This window comes from Pelobates fuscus, chromosome 12, assembly GCF_036172605.1.
Source record: "Pelobates fuscus isolate aPelFus1 chromosome 12, aPelFus1.pri, whole genome shotgun sequence".
Taxonomy (NCBI): domain Eukaryota; kingdom Metazoa; phylum Chordata; class Amphibia; order Anura; family Pelobatidae; genus Pelobates; species Pelobates fuscus.
The window spans coordinates 89,784,888-89,804,893 of NC_086328.1; the positions used below are offsets into that span (position 1 = coordinate 89,784,888).

A 20,006-nucleotide genomic window follows, 5' to 3' on the forward strand; every position below is an offset into this window, starting at 1 on the left:
CCACGGAAACTAGGGATAAGCGTGTCTGGGGGACAGCTGTCGTTAAGACTGTTTTCCACAGACCGATCTCTTCCACTGAGGCTTATAAGCAGGACACACAATAGCACCGTTCTTATTATGACACCCTCGGGCAAAAGTGAGGAACTTTGATACTTATGCTATATACACAATTAAAAACCCCCGATGGGGGGCAGGTTGAATAGAATTATCAAGGTGGCTTGTGCTACATGCTGTTGTTGCATTGTCGCATTTACGAAACTGTTTGTGTATATTTTGGCTTCTGCGCAAGCCTCCAAGCTGTATGAATCTTGCCTTACCCATCGTGTGCAAAAATAAAGAATTAAAAAAAAAAAAATGAGTGCAGTGTGTGTGTACATGAGTGCAGTGTGTGTATATAATTAATGAATGCAGTGCAGTGTGTGTATATGAGTGCAGTGCAGTGTGTGTATATGAGTGCAGTGCAGTGTGTGTATGAGGTGTGTGTATGAATGCAGTGTGTATGAATGCAGTGTGTGTGTGTGTGTGAGTGCAGAGCATTGGTGGGGTGGGCATTTTATTAATTATTATTATTTAATTATTATTGTAATATATATATATTTTTTTAATGTTATTATTTTTTTATTATTATTATTTTTTTTTCCGTCCCCCCTCCCTGCTTGTTAGCTGGCCAGGGAGGGGGGGCTCTCACTCCCTGGTGGTCCAGTGGATGGGCTGTAGGAGGGGGGCTGTCAGGAAGCTGTAACTTACCTTCACCGCAGCTCCTGTCAGCTCCCTTCTCTCTCCTCCGTCCGTGCAGCTCCCAGGTCAGCTTCCTCTGCAAGTCTCGCGGCCGCGCGGAGCTCTCGCGAGAGTTGCAGAGGAAGCTGACCTGGGAGCTGCACGGACGGAGGAGAGATAAGGGAGCTGACAGGAGCTGCGGTGAAGGTAAGTTACAGCTTCCTGACAGCCCCCGGTCCTTGTCTGTATTATGGCAATGAAAATTGCCATAATACAGACAACTGACTCGAGTATAAGACGAGTGAGTGTTTTTCAGCACAAAAAATGTGCTGAAAAACTCGTCTTATACTAGAGTATATACGGTACCTTAAATAATTGTATCTCAATCTCTAAATTGAACTTTAATCACATACAGGAGGCTCTTGCAGGGTCTAGCAAGCTATTAACATAGCAGGGGATAAGAAAATCTTAATTAAACAGAACTTGAAATAAAGAAAGCCTAAATAGGGCTCTCTTTACAGGAAGTGTTTATGGAAAGCTGTGCAAGTCACATGCAGGGAGGTGTGACTAGGGTTCATAAAATCCCAACTCCCTCTACCATGTAAGCTCATCGAGCAGGGCCCTCAACCCCCTCTGTTCCTGAACGTCCAGTGGTCTGAACTCAATTATGTGTCTGTTAGTCCACCCATTGTACAGCGCTACGGAATTTGTTGGCGCTATATAAATGATAAAATAATAATAATAAAGGGATTTAACTCCTAAATGACAGAGGATTGAGCAGTGAGGCTGCATGGGCATGTTCTATACACCAAAACTGCTTCATTAAGCTAAAGTTGTTCAGGTGACTATAGTGTCCCTTTAATCATTTTTATAATCTACATGTTAGATATTTCCTATTTTTGAACCTCCTGCCTTGTCTCTCCCACCGACATGTATGCTCAAGCATTTACTTTACTGCAGTAATCTATAGCAACGCAGTCATTCATCATTTATGTTTAGCTTGATATTATTAAGCTTGTTTATGTTTAAAAACGTGCACACACTCACGCCAATGCTAAGCCTGTATGTATCTATATGTACGGGTGGCGCTTGACAAAAGCCTGTACTCAAAAACAAAAAATGCGCAATTATCTATGCCACTGTTTAACCTGTTTATATACAAGTGTACGCTATTGTGGCGTTTACCAATGTTTTTGTACCCGCCTGCGCAAAAAAAATAAAGGGGGAAAAAATGAAACGGTATATAGATCATACTACTGCATTGTCTCTGCTCACTTCTTTTATTTATGGGTTAAATCACTTTGTTTATACTGATCTTTCGACCCCCAATAAAGCATGCACTCTTATTTAAAAAAAAATAAAAATAAATGTTGAGGAAGGACCTATTAATCAGTTCTTCAGTGGCCTATTGTTGTACACACACAAAGGTGCACTCTTTCCATAAAAAGTTAAAAGTAATCTTTTATGCTTATCTTAGGAAGCCACTGAATTCTAAGCTGTGCTATGAGAAGCATTTGATCGGATGAGCATGGGTCTTGCTGTGAATGTGCTTCTCGTATCTAACGTCTCAAGCATTTTATTGGACAAAATTAAAGGATACAGCTTCCAAGAAGACTTCGAGAGTCAATAAAAAGGGACTTTTTATGTATTTATTTATTTTACCCCTTGGGTGTTTTTTTTTATATATATATATATATATATATATATATTTGTCATGACCATTTTACTTCACATGAGACTAGTATTGTTTGGTGAGTTCTGCTGCACAGCATGCCAATTCACAGCAAATGCACTTCACACATGATATTTGTCCATTTGGTGCATTAAAAAATGGCCCTCTCGACCCGGGAACATTCCCTTTTTAAAGCAGAAATCTTGCTGGATAGAAGAGTTGACTCATATTGATATGTAACAAAGTTGGAAAGTTGCCTCCTTGTCCTGCAGGCATACTTTCTAATGAGTAACTTCTGCATATCCATCATACAGCATGTGATATAGCATGTGACTGGCAGAGACAAATATGTTCCATAGTCAGCATAATATATAATTAAACAAAATGTGAACATCTGAGGATTCCACGAATACTGCTTCAGTGTGTGTGTGTGTGTGTGTGACAGTGACACCCGGAAGCATGGCAGGTATTGCAAGTGAGGCATGGAATTGTGGAGTACATCCTCACACATAGCCGGATTAAGGTTGCCTTGGGGCCCCTCCTAGAGCCCTTGGCTCTGTGAACTGCGTTCTAAAATACATAAGAAGGTGCACAGTAAACTTTCCAACAGTTAATATTGAGGGGGGGGGGGGGGGATAATTCAATAAACTTCAAAGTGCAAATAAAGAAAAGTGTTATTCACTAAACATGCATGACAAACTGTGTGCAGAACAGTAAAATAAACAAATGTAAACTTTTTTTCTTCATTTGCACTTTTAAGTTTATTGGAGTACACTTCATATTATTATTATTATTATTATTATTATTATTATTATTATTTTTATTCTTTATTTTTTGTTGCGCAGGTGGGTACAGAAATATTGACGAATGCCACAACCGCGTACATGTGCATATCAACATGTTAAACAGTGGCAGCGATATGTGCGCGTTTTTAGGTACAGGCTTTTTCATGCGCCATAGTTGCGTTCATATATACGTATACATGCTTAGTATTGGCGTGAGTGTATGTACATTTTTAAACATAAACAAACTAGACCATTACGTGCTGAACATAACTAGTGGGTTACTACGTTGCTATAGATTACTGTCGTATAGTAGTAATAAGGGTTGCACATCTATTATATTATGATGACAAACAAGTGATAATGACATAATGCTAGACGTCAGTAGGTAGGAGACTTTATATGGCTTAATAATCAGGCTGTCTTTACTGACAGGTGCCCTATGCACAGTGTGAGTGAACTAGTAGAAGTGTGACAGCATGAGACACAATGACAGACTATGGACTTGCATCAAGTTTGACATTCTATGCACCTTTTATAGTAGGGTTAAGCGTGGTGTCACGTTCGCTGCTTGAAGTGGGTGCCTGTGTCCTAATAATTACTGATGTTGTTGACCGCTCTGCCTTGGACCTCCATGTGTGCCTCTTGGTAGGTGCCATTGTGGTTTGCTTCTTCCCCTCCAGTGATACATATGGCCATGACTGTGTCTCTCGTGCATGAGTGCTGTGGGTTGTCTGACCTGGATCGCTGTGTGTGTGAGCTGGCAGCCGGTGTCTCCATGGGGTGCTCGGTATCCTATGCTGAGAGCTGTGCGAGAGCGGTCTCACCTGCGCGGGCTGGGTTCCAGGCGAGTGAGCTCTGGTAGTGGGACAGCTTGTACTGAGTCGTGGTATGTTCCGTGCCATCCTCAGTCTCTTCATTATGATCAGCCTCTCGGCGCCACTAAGTGGTGGAGGTTGTGGTGCTTTTGTCGCCACCAGCTTTTGTACTGGGTCTACGATTGCCGGCCCTTGTGGCTGTTCAGCGAGTTTCCCCCAGAATTGCATCCAAAAGCGATCAAATGCCCTTGTTATGTTGTTCTCGTGGGGGGCCCATGGGTCTGGGTTTTGTACGGTGGCCATCTTTGCAGCTAGCATGCCGGTTTGTGGGTTCAGTCGCTTGGTGCTATTTTGCACTTGTTCTTGTCGTGTTGCTTTGTGAGGGCCGGGATAACCCCCACCGGCCCATAGGGGAGGAAGCGTGGCCAGGACCGTCGTCTATTTGTAGGCGAGGCGGGAGATCGGCCGCGTCCTCCGCCTCAGTGTAGTCAGCAGGCCGCAATGACTGTCAGGGCCAATCAAGCTCTTAGCAGGGTGGTAAAAATTGGTGCCCGGTCTCTCCCGTGCCTTTAGGGATCGGGTTCAGCCGGTACTTTATAGTAGGTATCCAGTTTTGGGCCAATTTATTTGCAGAGGAGCTCCTTCAACATGCGTCCTGCTCGCTCGGTAGTCAGGCCCCGCCCCCCACACATTATTATTATTTTTTTTAAAAACATATTTACCGTTGGAAAAGTTAGCTGCATACCCTTTTTATTTAGTTATTTTTATTTTTTATTTTGTTATTCTTTTGTAGTCACAAAGTTTTATTTGGCCGCTGCACATTGCTAAAAGGTTTCTCACAAAGAGTGTGTGTGTCCGTGTCTTATGTTAACTGAACGTCCAGTGGCGGGTGTGGTGGAGTTCGGGTATAGATATCTGGTGTAGACAACTTTTTAAAAGCAACCACATGGTTTCAGTGCTCTGTCAGGGACTCTGAGCACCTGCTGCAATACTCATGGAGTCATCAAGAAGCACCAGGGGACTGCCCCTCATGTGAATCCACACCAGACTCTGGTGGTCCAGTGATGTGCTTCTGCATAGATGCAGTCCACATTCATTGGCTGATAGACCACTTTCAGCCAATGGTGTCATTCTGTGTAACCATGCTCCCCCATATTACCCTTCCAGAGGTGGAGTTACATCTCTGGCAGCAGAGGGGTAAATCTTTGTATGTACAGTGTTTCAAAGCAAAACGCTGCACAAACAGATTCTAGGCACCATGACCACTTCAAATCACTGAAGTGGTCATGGTTCTTCCCTACAACTCTTGTTGAGGTTTTTTTTTTTTTTTTTTTCTGACAAACGTTAGTAATGCTCAGCATGCAGTATGATGCCTTAGGCAAGGTGTTACTTTTGAGCTAAACATTCTACTGTTTGGAGGCCAATGATTTCCGCATAAATACAATTCATTAAGTGGAATTTGTTGGAGTGCCAAGTTTTAGAAACTGAATTCTAGCTTTTTAAACCTGCATTACAAAAAAAATTCTAAAATTGTGGTATTTCATAAATTCTGGTTTAAGCGTCTCCTCTCTATGCGCAAGTAACTGAACTTCCATTAAGTCCGAAAAGTGCTAACATAGTTAAGATTCTTGTGTTTCACTTGCATAAGTGTATGAAGTGTTTCATAAATTTACTAACATACCTCAGGCATTAGAAGAACTCATAATAAATCACAAATGTGCAAAATAGTTTAATTACCTTTTTAAACCGGTACATCAAGATGCCTTACTGCATCGTAAAATGGGGAAATTCTAAATAGCAGGGTAATTAAGAGAACTTTGGCTTAGAGGTGGAAAATGATTTGTGATATTTATTTAGTAAAGGTCAACTGTCGCCAAAAACCTGTTTACTCCCCAAAATAATAGATTTTTGTTTTCGAACTGTGGGGTCTGTGGCACCAGAACAAAATGCAGTGATTGTGGTATGCATACTCCCTCATGAACAAATTTTGGGCTGATCGGTAATAATTCAATAACCGAACTCCAATGCTAAATGTAGCCGATTCACCATCCAGCTGAATCGAGCAGTGATTGAGCATGTTGGTTTTGTTACTGGAGTTTGAATTCTGCTCTTGGCGCCCAAAAAGTACATGGTTAACATAGGTAAAAGATGATTGGCTAAGAAATGGTCACTAATGTTGATTTTATTCACAGATTAAGCAAGAAGTGACCAATACAGGGAATGTGGGGAGGAGCATTTGAAAAATTAATTAATAAAAAAATAAAAATAAAAAATAAACATGAAATTGACAGTTCCACCATTTTTTCCCTCTGTTGTTCATTTGATCTGTGAACCAGATGGCGGGAAGATGCTCCTATCATTATACTGAAAAATATATACATGATAGTTGGGTATGTGTATTCCAGTCCACTGACTGGCCCACTTTTGATTTGTGTGGTTTCTTACCAAAATGTTGACAAACCAAGCTGCCATATGGCCATTCCAAAAAAAAAATTGAGGGGGGGGGAGGGGGCTGTGAATATGGTTTGGCTAAACTAATTTTCTCACATGTTTAGTCTGTGGTATACTTGGTCACCTCTGATTTAAGTGTGAAATCACTCTTGTGAATTCATGCCTTATGTCCCAGTTGTATTTTGTGTAACATAGTCACATATTTGTGATAAGAGGAGAACCACTAATTGTGATATAAGGATTATACCCACTCTGGTTGGTATAGAACCAGCATCTTAACCTACGTTTTTTTGTTTTAATGTAACAGAACACAAGGCATCATACCACAATCTCTGGTTTCCCTTCAGATTTTATAATATGACCTCTGATATGATGCCTTGTTCACATTGTGTCACGTAAGTGTAATATACCCTACTATTTTATGACACTTGTGACATTAGTGTATTATAACTACTGAATATTCCATCGTTCTCCCATTTTTTAAGATTGTGTTCAGATCATCTGTATATTTTTGTGATGATGAATTTAGAGTCCCTTTTAAGATACATTAATCTGTTTTACTTAAACATAACCACTGCAGCTCATGGTAACGGTTAAGGTGCACAGAATATTTTGGGTCTTCACTTTATCTGTCTAGCCTTAGATGGAAATGGCTATTTGACTATGAGAGTGTAAGGTGGCGTATTCCAACAATTGCAGCCTGACTTTGCTGTTGGATTGGTATGATAATTGAAGAGTTCACATAATCTAAGAAACAATATAGAGATAAAGTGTGTTGATTTCGTGTTTTTTTTTGTTTTTTTTTCTCAAGCGTCTCAAACTGTGATTGCAGAATCTTTCTCTTTTTGGCCAACCTTGTACATTCCATAACTCGTAACTGTTTGATCTGCAGTCTATGTTCTACACTCATCCAATATATTTCTGTAGGTAGTAGGATCAGGGAGCAGCGCCTGTGAAGGAATTCCCACGCTCGGAGCGATATGGAGGAGGGAAGGAAAAAGACACGGATATAATGTAGTATATTGAGATCTTAAGTGATGGTAAATGAAGGGAAAGGAATTGCACTTACAATTTTCTGGAGCCTATACTCAGCTCCAGATATGTGTGCCTGGACGGTACAATCTCCGCCTATGGATATGTAGATGGTCCTTGGATGTCCTCATAAAGGGGGTCTCCAGTGGTGGTAGGGTATATCTCCTTCCCAATGGCAGTAGGCCGGTATTTGAATAATTGGTGATATGTAAAAAGGGTAAAAACACAAAATAGTGCTCTCTGGATAATATAAAATGATTTAAAAAAATGGACTACACTATATCTGTTTCTTTTTCCTTCAGTCCTCCATATCGCTCTGAGCGTGGGAATTCCTTCACAGGCGCTGCTCCCTGATCCTACTACCTACATACATCGTACCACCAGAAAAGAAGAGACTCTGGTTTTTGGAAGTTTCAGCAGCAACATACTACAATTGCAAGTACTGATATTCCACCTACCCCTCCATTCAATATATTTCTGTGTGTTCCCAGGTTCCAGATCGATCTGCAGTCTGGTTGCAGCACTAGTCCACGGGCCGACGTAGCATTCCATTTTAACCCCCGGTTTTCATCCTCTGAAACCCATGTCATCTGTAATACTCTGCGGAAGGACCAGTGGCTTGACGAGATTCGCTTTTCAAAGATCCCCCTCCACAAAGCTCAGTCTTTTCAAATAGTCTACCTGTTTCTTGCAGACAGAATTAAGGTGAGATCAACTTAAGAAAAACACATATATATATTCATTGCACACTAAACAGCAGTGCACTACATAATATGCAAAGATAAAAAAAAAAATATATTATAATGTTTGGTGTTAGTTTTTTTTTTTTTTTTTTTATCTTTGCATATTATGTAGTGCACTGCTGTTTAGTGTGCAATGATTATGATTTAATCTTCCTCTCCAGGTCAGCATTGGAGGTCAACATATCCTAGATTTTGCCCACCGTCTCCCTCTAAATGATGTTGATACATTCGGGATCTATGGGGATGTTGCCGTCAAGGATATATCGTTTCTCTGTTGTAATGCAAGTATCAGACACCTGGGACAGTCATTTACATTTATGGAATATCCAGTATATGATTTTGTTTATGGAACTATATTCTTTGTTAAAGGAACACTTTAGTGTTAGGAATACAAAGATGAATTCCTAGCACTAACATGTTCCACTGCCCTTGCGGGCTCCCCTCTACCCCTCTATCGGCGATGTAAAGGGTTAAATAACATTATTCACTTATTCGGTTCAAACATCAAAGTCCCTCAGCTCAGGGTCATGTTCCGCCTCCTCTGAATCAGCTGATTGGGGACCTAATGCAGAAGTGCTGAATTGCCTCTGCTTTCTATGGGGTTTTTCATGACTCTGAATGTCCTCATGCAGAATGTGAGGGCGTGACACTCTAGGAAGCGCCTATAGTAGCTGCCTGGTAGATCGTCACTAGAAGTAGTCTTATTACTGCAATGGAAACCTAGCATTTTATCTAAACCTGCAGGGCTTTACATAGCAGAGCAAGTGGGACAATGAGATGAAGTGGTCTTGGTGCCTGCAGTGCCCCTTTAAGTACTGTGATGTCTGTTTACATTTGACCGAAAGTCAAATAGCACTAGCGTCTTGAATCACATCTGATTCCTCTTAAATGGAGCACACCAGGCTATTGAACAAGGCATGTGCAATCAATGCTTTATATCACATGCTCTCTATTTCAACGGCATATCATGCTTAAAGGGACACTTCAGGCACCCAGACCATTTCAGCTCATTGAAGTGTTGTGGGTACAGTGTCCCTGTTGCCCTTAGTGCTGCAAGGTTTTGTGCCTTTTTATTTCTCCCAGTGTTTCATTTTATTATTCCCTTGTTTGATTGATATATATATATATATATATATATATATGTGTATATATATGTATATATGTGTATATATGTATATATATGTATATATGTATATATATGTATATATATGTGTATATATATATATATATATATATATATATATATATATATATATATAATACAAAATTACCGGCACTCAAGGGTTGAAAGTTGCTTAAATCTTCATTTATTTCGAAGAAAAAAAATCGACGTTTCAGCTCCTCACAGGAGCTTTCATCAGGACACAAAATATTTAAACACTAAAAACACTCTTATATAGGACAAACAATTATTACTAATGGGTACTCACCATCAGGTGCACTGCATTTGCGTTCGCCGCCGGAACTGCCGAGACCGCCTTCACAGACAACCATACTTCCGGGTTTACGGTCATGTGACCCCCTAGGACGTGTCAATTGGTCAAGCTGCTGTACGTTACTGGGGCAACACCAATACACAATGTCAGGTGGTTGCTCCCGAAGTACCAGGGCTAGCGAGGACCAAATTTCTTTGTGACACATAGTGTTGTCATGGCAACCTGGACGCATTTCCGGCGGACGTGCAAAAACGCTAAAATCAAAATACAAAACCTGCCGAACACTTATATACTTATAGTAATATATACATATAGAAATATGTGTCAAAATTATGTTACACAGTGAAAAGTGCATATAAACTTGCAAACCAACAGACATTAGGCTTGTGTAGATATCGAAGTGATGTGTCTTGTATACAGTGATGAGGATGGGAAAAGACCTAAAACTACTAAAATGTGAATGATATATGTGTAAAGAGTAGATCTTACTACTGAATGATAGTCCTAAGACTAAATATATGAAAAAAATGCATATATAGTGCTACTAAAACTGCTAAACTGTGAATGATATATGTGTAAAGAATTGATCTTGCTACTAGATGATAGTGCTAAGACTAAATATGTGAAAAAAATTTTTTCCATATATGGTGTTTGGTAATTGCGCACCTGGGGTGAGTCCCTTAGATACATACTTGTTGCATATAACATATGGTAAGGTTAATATGGAATTTAAAAGAATAGTCCGCATATATATATATATATATATATATATATATATATACAGGATACTGACCTAATTTACAATTGTGCATCATAAAGAGAATAGATTCCTTCTTGATTCCACAATCCGATTTGTCACCACCCTCGAAGTCATCTGTATTTTGTATTCTTATTGTTATAATATACATTTTTGTAGGTTCTAAATTAATTCTTGTGGCAGAACATTCCCATTATTTTTTATTCTTACTGAAATTAACTATTTCTTCTGCTGTAGATAAACTCTGCTGTCACAATGAAGGGTGACCTCTTACCCTTTCTGTAGTCTCATTAAAGGCTCTCTTCTCATTTTGTTCTCCCTAAGGAATAGATCTTTACTGTCACTGCCATACTTATTATATATTTTTTTCCTCCTTTGCAGCCATATCATGATGAACTGACAGAGTATCCAGTGTGCCAGGTAACAGTATTTTCTTGTTTTATTTTAATGTTTGCAGTGTCTAAACTAGACACAAGGTGTCAGTCTCTTCATAAATCTATGATTAACGGTAATCTATTTTCCAGTGGACTTGGCTACTGATGAACCCTCTCCATACACCAGCATTAATTAACCCACCGATTACCAGTGATAAGGGTTTATGTAAAGTGCAATTCAAGAGCAACATGTAGGTGTAGCAGTCTGCCAGAACACACCTTTGGCATTTTTTTTTAAATGTAAATAATTTTTATTCACAGATACGTGATCTATACAAATAAAAGAAAAGGGGGAATAAAGGAACAGTCTTACATTTTTCAACAATTAAATAATAAAATGTTAACATCCCTATTGGAAGTGTATTATATTATTTTTTTCTCTCTCTCGTGCACGCACCCAGGCTTCTATAGTTATTTATTCAATTTTTGTTTTACTTTGTCTTAGAATCTATATTTCTGTTTAACTCCTATAGAATCTATATGATCACGTAATCATGCACAACTTAATTAAATATCATTTCTTTTTTTTGTCTCAGCCTCTGAAACTTGGCAGTGCAGCCCTGGTAAGTTTACTCTATGGTGTCATGTGAGTGGAGTTTGAGTGCACAGATGGAGGTGTGAGTGGTGTGTAAATAGAGGCCAAAATCTTTATTGCTGTTTTTGTTTTAGTGTTTTTAGATTTATTGACATGTATTTTTTTTTTTTTTGTTTGTTTTTTTTTTTTTTATCTCAGAAAGATGAGTTGTTAATATTAACCCTTATATTGTTTTTGGTGTCGATTTTTCAATCTAGGTGACTATTGCTCCATTCAGGTATGATAGACGTTAATGACAGACGTCCGTAGCGTGTAGAGGACAGAGAGCTTGTTGCAAGTTTATTTTAGAAACTGTTTTTGTTAAGTATTCTAGCCGATAACCTTTAATGATTACTAAAATACTTCAGTGTTCGGTGATCCAGAGGGTACTGCATGACTATTTCAGGACAAATGAGACCATGACCAAAGAGACTTTGTAACACTGCTTTGACTCAAGCAACATTGTAGTGTGTGTGTGTGTGTGTGTGTGTATATTATTTTTATATATATATATATATATATATATATATACACACACACACACACAGAAAGAATGAGAGCTCTCACTCTCTCATTCTTTCTGACTACATATTTGCACGGAGAGGCACCCTGGTTGGATATTGTATCGATGTAAATACCAGGGGGAAGAGTGCAAGAAATGTGGTGTGTGTGTGTGTGTGTGTGTATGTATGTGTGTATATGTATATATATATATATATATATATAATTTTTTTTTATTTTTTTTTTTAATGATCTCATTGGTCACAATATGTGCTACATTGCTCATTGTGTGTAACATCTCCTTTACTATATTGTAGGAAACACCTCTGTTGATGAGTCTGCCTGATGGTCTCTCAGAAAGTCACCTGATTAAAGTGCGGGGTTTGGTTTTGGAGGACCCAGATAAGTAAGTTTGTTGTTGTTTTTTTTGTTGTTGTTTTTTTATCTTTATTTTTATTTAAATCCTGCATAGTCTTTAGGTAACTCTCAAACTGACTCTTTAACTGCAACTCCAGTGATGCTCACTCAGTATATGTAGAGCTTATGTTGCTTTTCCAGAACAGAGTACTATTGGTGGGTCGAGGGCTATAATTAGCAAATGTCTGGATCGCTTCCTGTTTTCTTCCTTCCTTTTGTGTTGGGACATGAGGGTTGTCAAACAATGACAAATGCATTTTTAAAATAGAGTACAAAACACCAGAATTTAAAATTGATGTGGGCTTTTTGTTAAAGGGATACAACAAGCAGGAACTGATCCCCTAATATCTAATGCAATAACACACGAGAAGGACTTGGGAATTGTTGTAGACCACAAACAATGCAACAATGTGCAATGTCAATCAGCAGTGGCTAAGGCCAGTGAGATCTTGTCATGCATTAATTCTCGGGATGAGAATATAATTTTGCCTCTTTATAAATCATGGGTAAGACCACATATTACCACACCTTGAATATGCTGTGCAATTTTGGGCACCTGTTCTAAAGAAGGATATCATGGCACTAGAAAAAGTGCAGAGGCGAGCTAATAAATTAATGAAAGGAATGAAATATTTTAACTACAAAGAAAGGTTAACAAATTTAAACCTCTTTAGTTTAGGAAAATGTTGCCTAAGAGGGGATATGATAACATTATAGAAATATATCCGGGGCCAATACAAACCATTGTGTGGAAATCTACTCCCAAAAACAGCACTATACATAGAACACAAGATCGTGCATTTAGACTAGAAGAAATAAGATTCAGTCTAAGGCAAAGGTGTGTTTTTGTTTTTTACCATAAGAACAATAAGGATGTGGAATTCTCTGCCTGAAGAAGTGGTTTTATCCGAGTCTGTACAGATGTTTAAACCGCAACTAGATGCATACTTGCAAAACAATAATATTCAATTATATAATCTTTCAACTGTAGCTTCTTGATCCAAGGATAAATCTGACTGCCATTCTGGGGTCAATAGGGCATTTTTTCCCCCTAGTTTGTTGCAAAATTGGAAGTGCTTCAAACTGTGGTGTTTGTTTGTTTTGGTTTTTTTTTTTTGCCTTCTTTTGCATCAACTGCAAAAAACAAATGTGAGGAAGGCTGAACTTGATGTACACATGTCTCTTTTCAGCCTATAACTATCTAATTAGAAGATAACATAGCAAAAATAAAGTAAGAAAACCCCCAAAAGTTCTTATAGCTCCTTTAACTGCCCAGGCGACTGCTGCAGCTGACAGGCCCCTACCTCCAATCAGAGTTTTTCCTCCAATCGGAATCCTTTTTTTCATATCTCATCCTGTTCCGATTACATTTGTCTAGTAGAGCTCTATTTATTACAAGTAGTTTAGTCTCTGTATTAACTGATAGCAGCTGTGTATAGCTGATATCACTTTATAAATGTTGAGCTTATCTTTTGTAACCTGTGCGTTTGTGCAGAGTGTCTTGGTAGTTGTGTGTAAGGTCTAAGGGGTAGACCTATAGCTCAGGTGATTTTTGCTTTTATTTTAGCCATCTCACTATAGTGAAGAAGCACCTAATGGCTGAGTTGCATAATTCCAATGTGGTTAATTTGGCCTGATGTGGTTTCTTTGTCAGTTATTCAGCACCTTATTTAGCGATTAAACCCCAGAGTGCGCAAAGCTGCATAGATGGTGTCACCAATACCGTCCCAATGTGAGATACCATTCTTTAAAATGTTGTCTGCAATTATCTTGATTTTTGTCACAGGGCTGCCACTTGCTGTCTATTGATAATTACATTAATGTGCAGCCAATGCAACTTGCCCTATGCCAAAAAAATGTCGGCTATGTATTGCAGATTATCTACTATTTAACTTTTTGTCAACGAGGACCACTCACTGCTACTGGCTCAAACTTCTTGTTAATTGTTTTATCCTTTGAAATACTTCAGAATAAATATATCTCTGTAATTTAACAGATTTAACTTTTTTTTTTGATTAAAACTATAAAAACGACAAGTTGGTGCACAAACCAATATAAAAGAAATGGTAAAGAATAAAAATACATTGGGAGTGTTTCACTTCACATATCCTTGGATTGCACGTTTTAAGCTTTGATTCAGGACAATTGGATACTGTGAGTTTTATACTAAAAAGTATTTTAGTGGAATGAGTGCCACTCTAAGTGTGATGGATCAAATTAATTGTACTGAACTGTAAATGCGAACCGTTCGTTCTTAGGTAAATATTTATTGAGCATCAAATTAAAACAAATCGATAACATTCATAAAACCAGAGAAGGCGAAGTCACGTAAATACACGATCCAACGTTTGTTCAGCGCAAAGTCTCCAGCACGAACCGCTCAGATTGATTTAGCCACTTACCTCTGCTTCCTTCAGAACCGTAACGCCCTAATTTGCATAATGCGTTTCACCCCGTCCTGCAGGGCTTTGTCAAATGCCAATAGACAGGTCCAGTCTGTATGTCTCTATATACACTGTTGCAATATGGAAGCACATGTTTCATTCTGCCATTGCACACCTTGCTAATAATAATTATACCTGTCCATAAAATCACAATATACATTTAAAAAAAAAAAAGCTAAATTTATAAAAGTAGACCAGAAATTGTGTAACTTAAAATGAATAAGAGTGTCATGACAATGTTGCAAGAAGTAGTCTGCAGATAAAACAAAATCACATGCAATCCTTTATTTAATGATTGAAAAATAAAAACTGGGGTTTTATTTTATTTATTCTTTATTTTTTTTGTGCATATGATGACAATAAGCGTGTAGAGCCACAACAGCATCTACGAACATTCTTATGGCATTTCACAGTGTGGCAGTTTAGTCGGCACATTTTTATATAATACGAAGTTAACAGATTAGTGGACAACACTTGTATAAGATAACATGCTTTTAACAATGCTAGTCGCGCTTTGAAATTATAAGTCTGTAGCTTGTGTGTAGTGCAACATGGTGAAGCGATTAACAAATTAAGCCAGCGGAGGCAGCGTTATGCTATGGAAAGTAGGATAGTGATTCAAGTTACGTGCCTAAGTAGTTTATTGAGATTAAAAAAATGGTTGTCGTGAGGTATATTAGATATGCTTTAAGTTGCGTGCATGTACATAAATGCTTGTCTGCTGGGTTGCAGATGAGTATAATTGAGGGTACTCGTCTGTATAGAGGGTCTTCCCCACGGGGCCCCCCGTGATAGGCGTGGGAGTCCGGTCGGTGTTTGCCTGTGAGTATAGTTGGTGCCTCACATGTGGACAGTCCCGATGTCCATCAGCCAATGCCTTTCATGGGTATGTTAAAGTCCCGTTCGGTGCAGCCGGTCAACCAGCCCAGCACAGTGAGTCCCAGCAAAGAAATACCTGGATGGTATGTCAGCCGTTGAAGGGCCTCCGGCTTGTCATTTGTGTTGTGGTCTGACTGAGTCCTCCAGCCCGGATCGTGGATGCTTCTCTGCGTGGAACGGACCTGCATTTCCATCTTCTGTTGGCGGCGGTATGATCTCTGCCGCTTGATGCGGGTTGCCTCAGGGCTCTGCACCATATATCAGTCGCAGTGATTCCGGAGTGTGTGTGCAGGCTTGTGGGATTTAGTGGGTCGTGTGCTGTGCAGGCATCGTAGGTAGGGGTTATCTCCTAACTTAAAACTTGTTTAAAAGGGATTAATTCCAGCTAAAAATTATATATAAAAAAATTTGAGTTGAGAAATAAAATTAAAATATTAAAATTATGGGCCTGTGGCTGACCAGTGGGAGCTAGGTATATTGTCAAACCGTTTTAAATTGTCTTGGCAAACTACAGTAGGAGAATGCACTTCTAGTACCAGAACCACTTCAGCAAGATGTACAGGTTAATTGTGGTTGGAGAGTTTGTTTAAAATATCAGTTCAGTATGTCTTTCCTGCTTTCTCCCAATTATTTGTATGCCTCTTCTGCTAATTCGGTCAGCACTTTTTAAAATCATAAAATCTTTTGTACCATTTTTCTTTAAAAGCATCACCATGCTCTGTACAAGGACATGTGCTAGTGGAATTATACTAGACGAGCTCATGTAAATGGCCTGATTGGCGTAATCTCCATTTAAATACCCTTGCATTTCAGGGCAGTGTATAATGAGATTAATTTTGTTTTCATAGGATTAATATTTGGTTGAAATCCGGTGAACTTATTCCCTTCAGTTTGACTGCCAACTTCCAAGACCAAACCTTGTGTTTCAACCACTTAACTGGACAATCTTGGTCTGAGCCTCAGAAGATTCAAACCCCTTTTTTCTTATTTCACGAAGAAAGATTTTTTGAGGTAATCGTGTGTAGTGTTTAGTATTACTTTCTGACGTAGGCAGGGATTTTTGGCTACACAGGCGAAGACGCATTTTGAGCCCCCCCATTAACCCCTTAAGGACCAAACTTCTGGAATAAAAGGGAATCATGACATGTCACATGCCATGTGTCTTTAAAGGGTTAAACCTTTTTTTATAATAATGTGTATTTACCTATGTCTCGTAACCCCACCTTTTGATTTTTTTCTACCCTCTTTATTGTATTCTATCTCCTTTACTATCTCTTACAATCCCCTTGAGGTAAGGTAGAGGGGCGACAGGAAATGGAGTGGAGGGACAGAAGCTGGAGAGGGGGCACCAAAGCTCTAGAGGTTGACAGGAGCTGTCGAGGGGGGCACAGGGGCTATGGTAGTGGCACGGGGGGTAGGACAGGGGCTGCCAAAACAGATAAAAAAAAAAAAGTTGGATAAAAAAAAGACAACAAAAGTATACCCCCACTCCCTGAGGCTTACCTTGGGCCAGAGAGGGGTGAGACAGGAGCGGGAGCCTGCATCAGGAACACAGCAGCTATGATGTCAGGAGGAGGGGGCGTATCTTCCACTGCTCTTCTCCCATCCGCTGTGGAAGTCACGCCCCCCTCCTCCTGAAATCATTAGGAGTGGCCGGCTGACTTAAATTGCTGCTGTGTTATGGCTGCAGGGAGACAGTTAGTTATTTAGAAAAATCAGAGTCCCCAGCTAGAGGCAGGGGATTCGGATTTTTGCACCCACCTGCTCTGGCGCCCTAAGGCGATTGCCTGTGCCGGCCCTGGACGTAGGCAGAAAGAAAGTAATGTTCCTTTTTGTTCTTTGGCATGCTTAAAGAGCAGCAGATTTAAACCGTATTTTGACAAGGAATCCATACCATGTATGTGGTGGTAGCTTTGGCACAACTTACATAGACATTTTTTATTTTTTTTTCTCTAAAAGAAGAATAAAGTTTTTCTAACCAGTAATTTAAAGAATGATTAAACAAAGAATCTTTGAAATGCCAGTTATTGTAGGTAATTGCCTTACCTGTCACCTGATAAATATGTGACTTAAATCATTGAGGACTAAAACGGTATGGGACACTCCAGACCTCTGAAGCACTTTAGTGAAAAGATTTGTGTGTGTGTGTACTGATGGATGTATGATAGATGGATATAGATATATTTTTTTTTTTTTATTTTATTAAACTTTTCTAAAGTAACCTGATTGCGCCCTCTTGACTTTCAAGCAGACATCCCTTCCTGGTTTGGTTAGCTCAGTGGAGCTCAACACAAGAGGCAGCAATAATTCAGAACCTGCCTTTCAAAGACTTCTCATTGAACTGCTTTGGGAAATCTGATTGGACAGCCAAAGAAAGTCTGGGCAGGGTTAGAAGGGGAGGGCTTGCAAAGGCTTCAGACAAGAAATCTGCAGCTTTTGCAATCTATTTTTAAATATACCCACAAGGAAAAAAATACATGGTTGAATGAATAAAAGTTTTCATTTATCTACTAAACTGTGATGTATTTTTTTTTCTTTATTGATTTTATATTTGAGCAGTGGAGTGTACCTTTAAAAAAACAAACAAAACAAAAAAACACTTTTTAGAGGAATGCTGCCCTCATATCATACTTATTCCTAGTCTGGTGTAGGGTCACAGTGAAGGGATACGCTAGACAAGGGTCTATCCATTCCCTTGTACTGTGAAGTGTGGGGTTATGGGGGTACTCAGTTAGGTAGACTGTCTTAGAGTTAAGATTGCTTTACCAAATGGTCTTTCAAATGGTTATTTATTTATTTATTTATTTTTACCAATTTCTGTATTTTATTTGTTTTAATTTTTTTTTCTCCCTACAGATTTTAATCCTGCCTGAAGATAGGGTTTTCAAGCTTGCCATTAACGGAACTCCCCTGGGTGAATTCTTCATCCCCGGCCTGGATCTGAAATCCATTAATGAGATGGAGATTAACGGGAGAGCCAAGCTGTATACTGTTCAGTGCTGACACCATTTCTTAATACCGATCATCCTTTATCTCCTTAGTGTGTTTTACGCACACTGTTGGCGTATGGAATATGACAGTTTATCCTGCAAACCTTTCTCTTTCTTCTATTGAAGAACCACCCCTGATTGCTGCATGCACATGAAACCACTATTTTTATTGGCTACTAAAGATACCACTAGCTGTTAATTTTCATAATCCTATGCTGGCTTGACTGCAAGACCTCGAACTATCTGACTTGCCAAGTAATTTATCATTTACGAAACCCAGGCCCTCTGTTCTATGGAACCACCTGTAAGCCTGAATCGGAGGGGTACTCCTAAGTATATGCTGTGTAATGACCGAAAGAAACTGAACGAACTTGAGGGCACAAAAGTTTTCAGCTATGGCAAGCAGACGTTTGACACTATATCATGCTCTAGCACACCAGTATATGTATATTGTATGCATTGAATAATGATAATCATGAACTACATTTTAGAGCCACACTGTGCCTTTACAATGACAAAACTGTGCCATATTCCTGAAATCTACATTTTCTGTCAAAGCAGGCCTAGATTTTTAAAAATTATTTTGTAATCATCCATGCTATGTACAAGACTATTACCTCACCTCTTATTATGCACCATAAAGGCAAAGTATTATTGGACATTGCAGCCAACACCCACCGTCCTTTGTTTCTGCCTCCCGATATACCTAAGTCTTGTAGGCATGCCCTTGCAGATTGTCTAAAAACACAAACCTCTTATTTGCAGTTGTTTGTTCTACTGATTGCATTTACTCGGGGGCTATTGGTTTGACCTGTCTGTAAGTGGGATTGCAAATATTAAACGAAAATAAAAATAGCATCAAATGAGTGGAGTGCAGCTGTCTGATTTGTTGTAGACCACATGCATCAGACAGGAGGTCTTCAACATTCATTTTAAATATAGTCTAGTGGAAATTGACTTACATTGACGTCTCCATGGATAGGTAACATTCTGTCCCGTACATACGTGCTCTTCAACCAGCGCACCATAAGCCTCCTCGTGGAGGAATAGATTTAAATTCAGGGTTATTAGGAAAAGTAAGAATTATCAAAATGGATTTAAAATTTAACTGCCAAATTGGAATATATATATTTTTTTTAAAGTTGGCTATGCTTCCAGTTTGGATATTTTGGCCTTTGATTTTAAATTGATTTCAAATTCACCACAATTCTCACTTTAGTTAATAGCCCTGCTAGAATTCAGGGCTCTAATAGGTTGATGTAGTCCTAAAACATGCTCTTTAATAACCATTAGCATTAAAACTGGTATGCTAATCTGATAATTAATTCAAAAGTCAAATTGGCTAGAAAGAAGTATTGC

The 20,006-nt window shown here is 39.0% G+C and overlaps 1 protein-coding gene across 1 annotated transcript in view; it reads left to right on the top strand.

The window, feature by feature from the left end:
- The window catches only part of LGALS12 (galectin 12), a 31,101-nt gene extending 11,609 nt beyond the window's left edge, over nt 1-19,492 (top strand). The window contains exons 3-9 of the mRNA XM_063437726.1: nt 7,964-8,177; nt 8,377-8,496; nt 10,790-10,828; nt 11,379-11,405; nt 12,235-12,323; nt 16,506-16,668; nt 18,514-19,492. Of these exons, the coding sequence (XP_063293796.1) occupies nt 7,964-8,177; nt 8,377-8,496; nt 10,790-10,828; nt 11,379-11,405; nt 12,235-12,323; nt 16,506-16,668; nt 18,514-18,660 (799 nt within the window). The 3' untranslated portion in view covers nt 18,661-19,492. The remainder of the gene's footprint in view (nt 1-7,963; nt 8,178-8,376; nt 8,497-10,789; nt 10,829-11,378; nt 11,406-12,234; nt 12,324-16,505; nt 16,669-18,513) is intronic.
- The last annotated feature ends 514 nt before the right edge of the window (nt 19,493-20,006 follow it).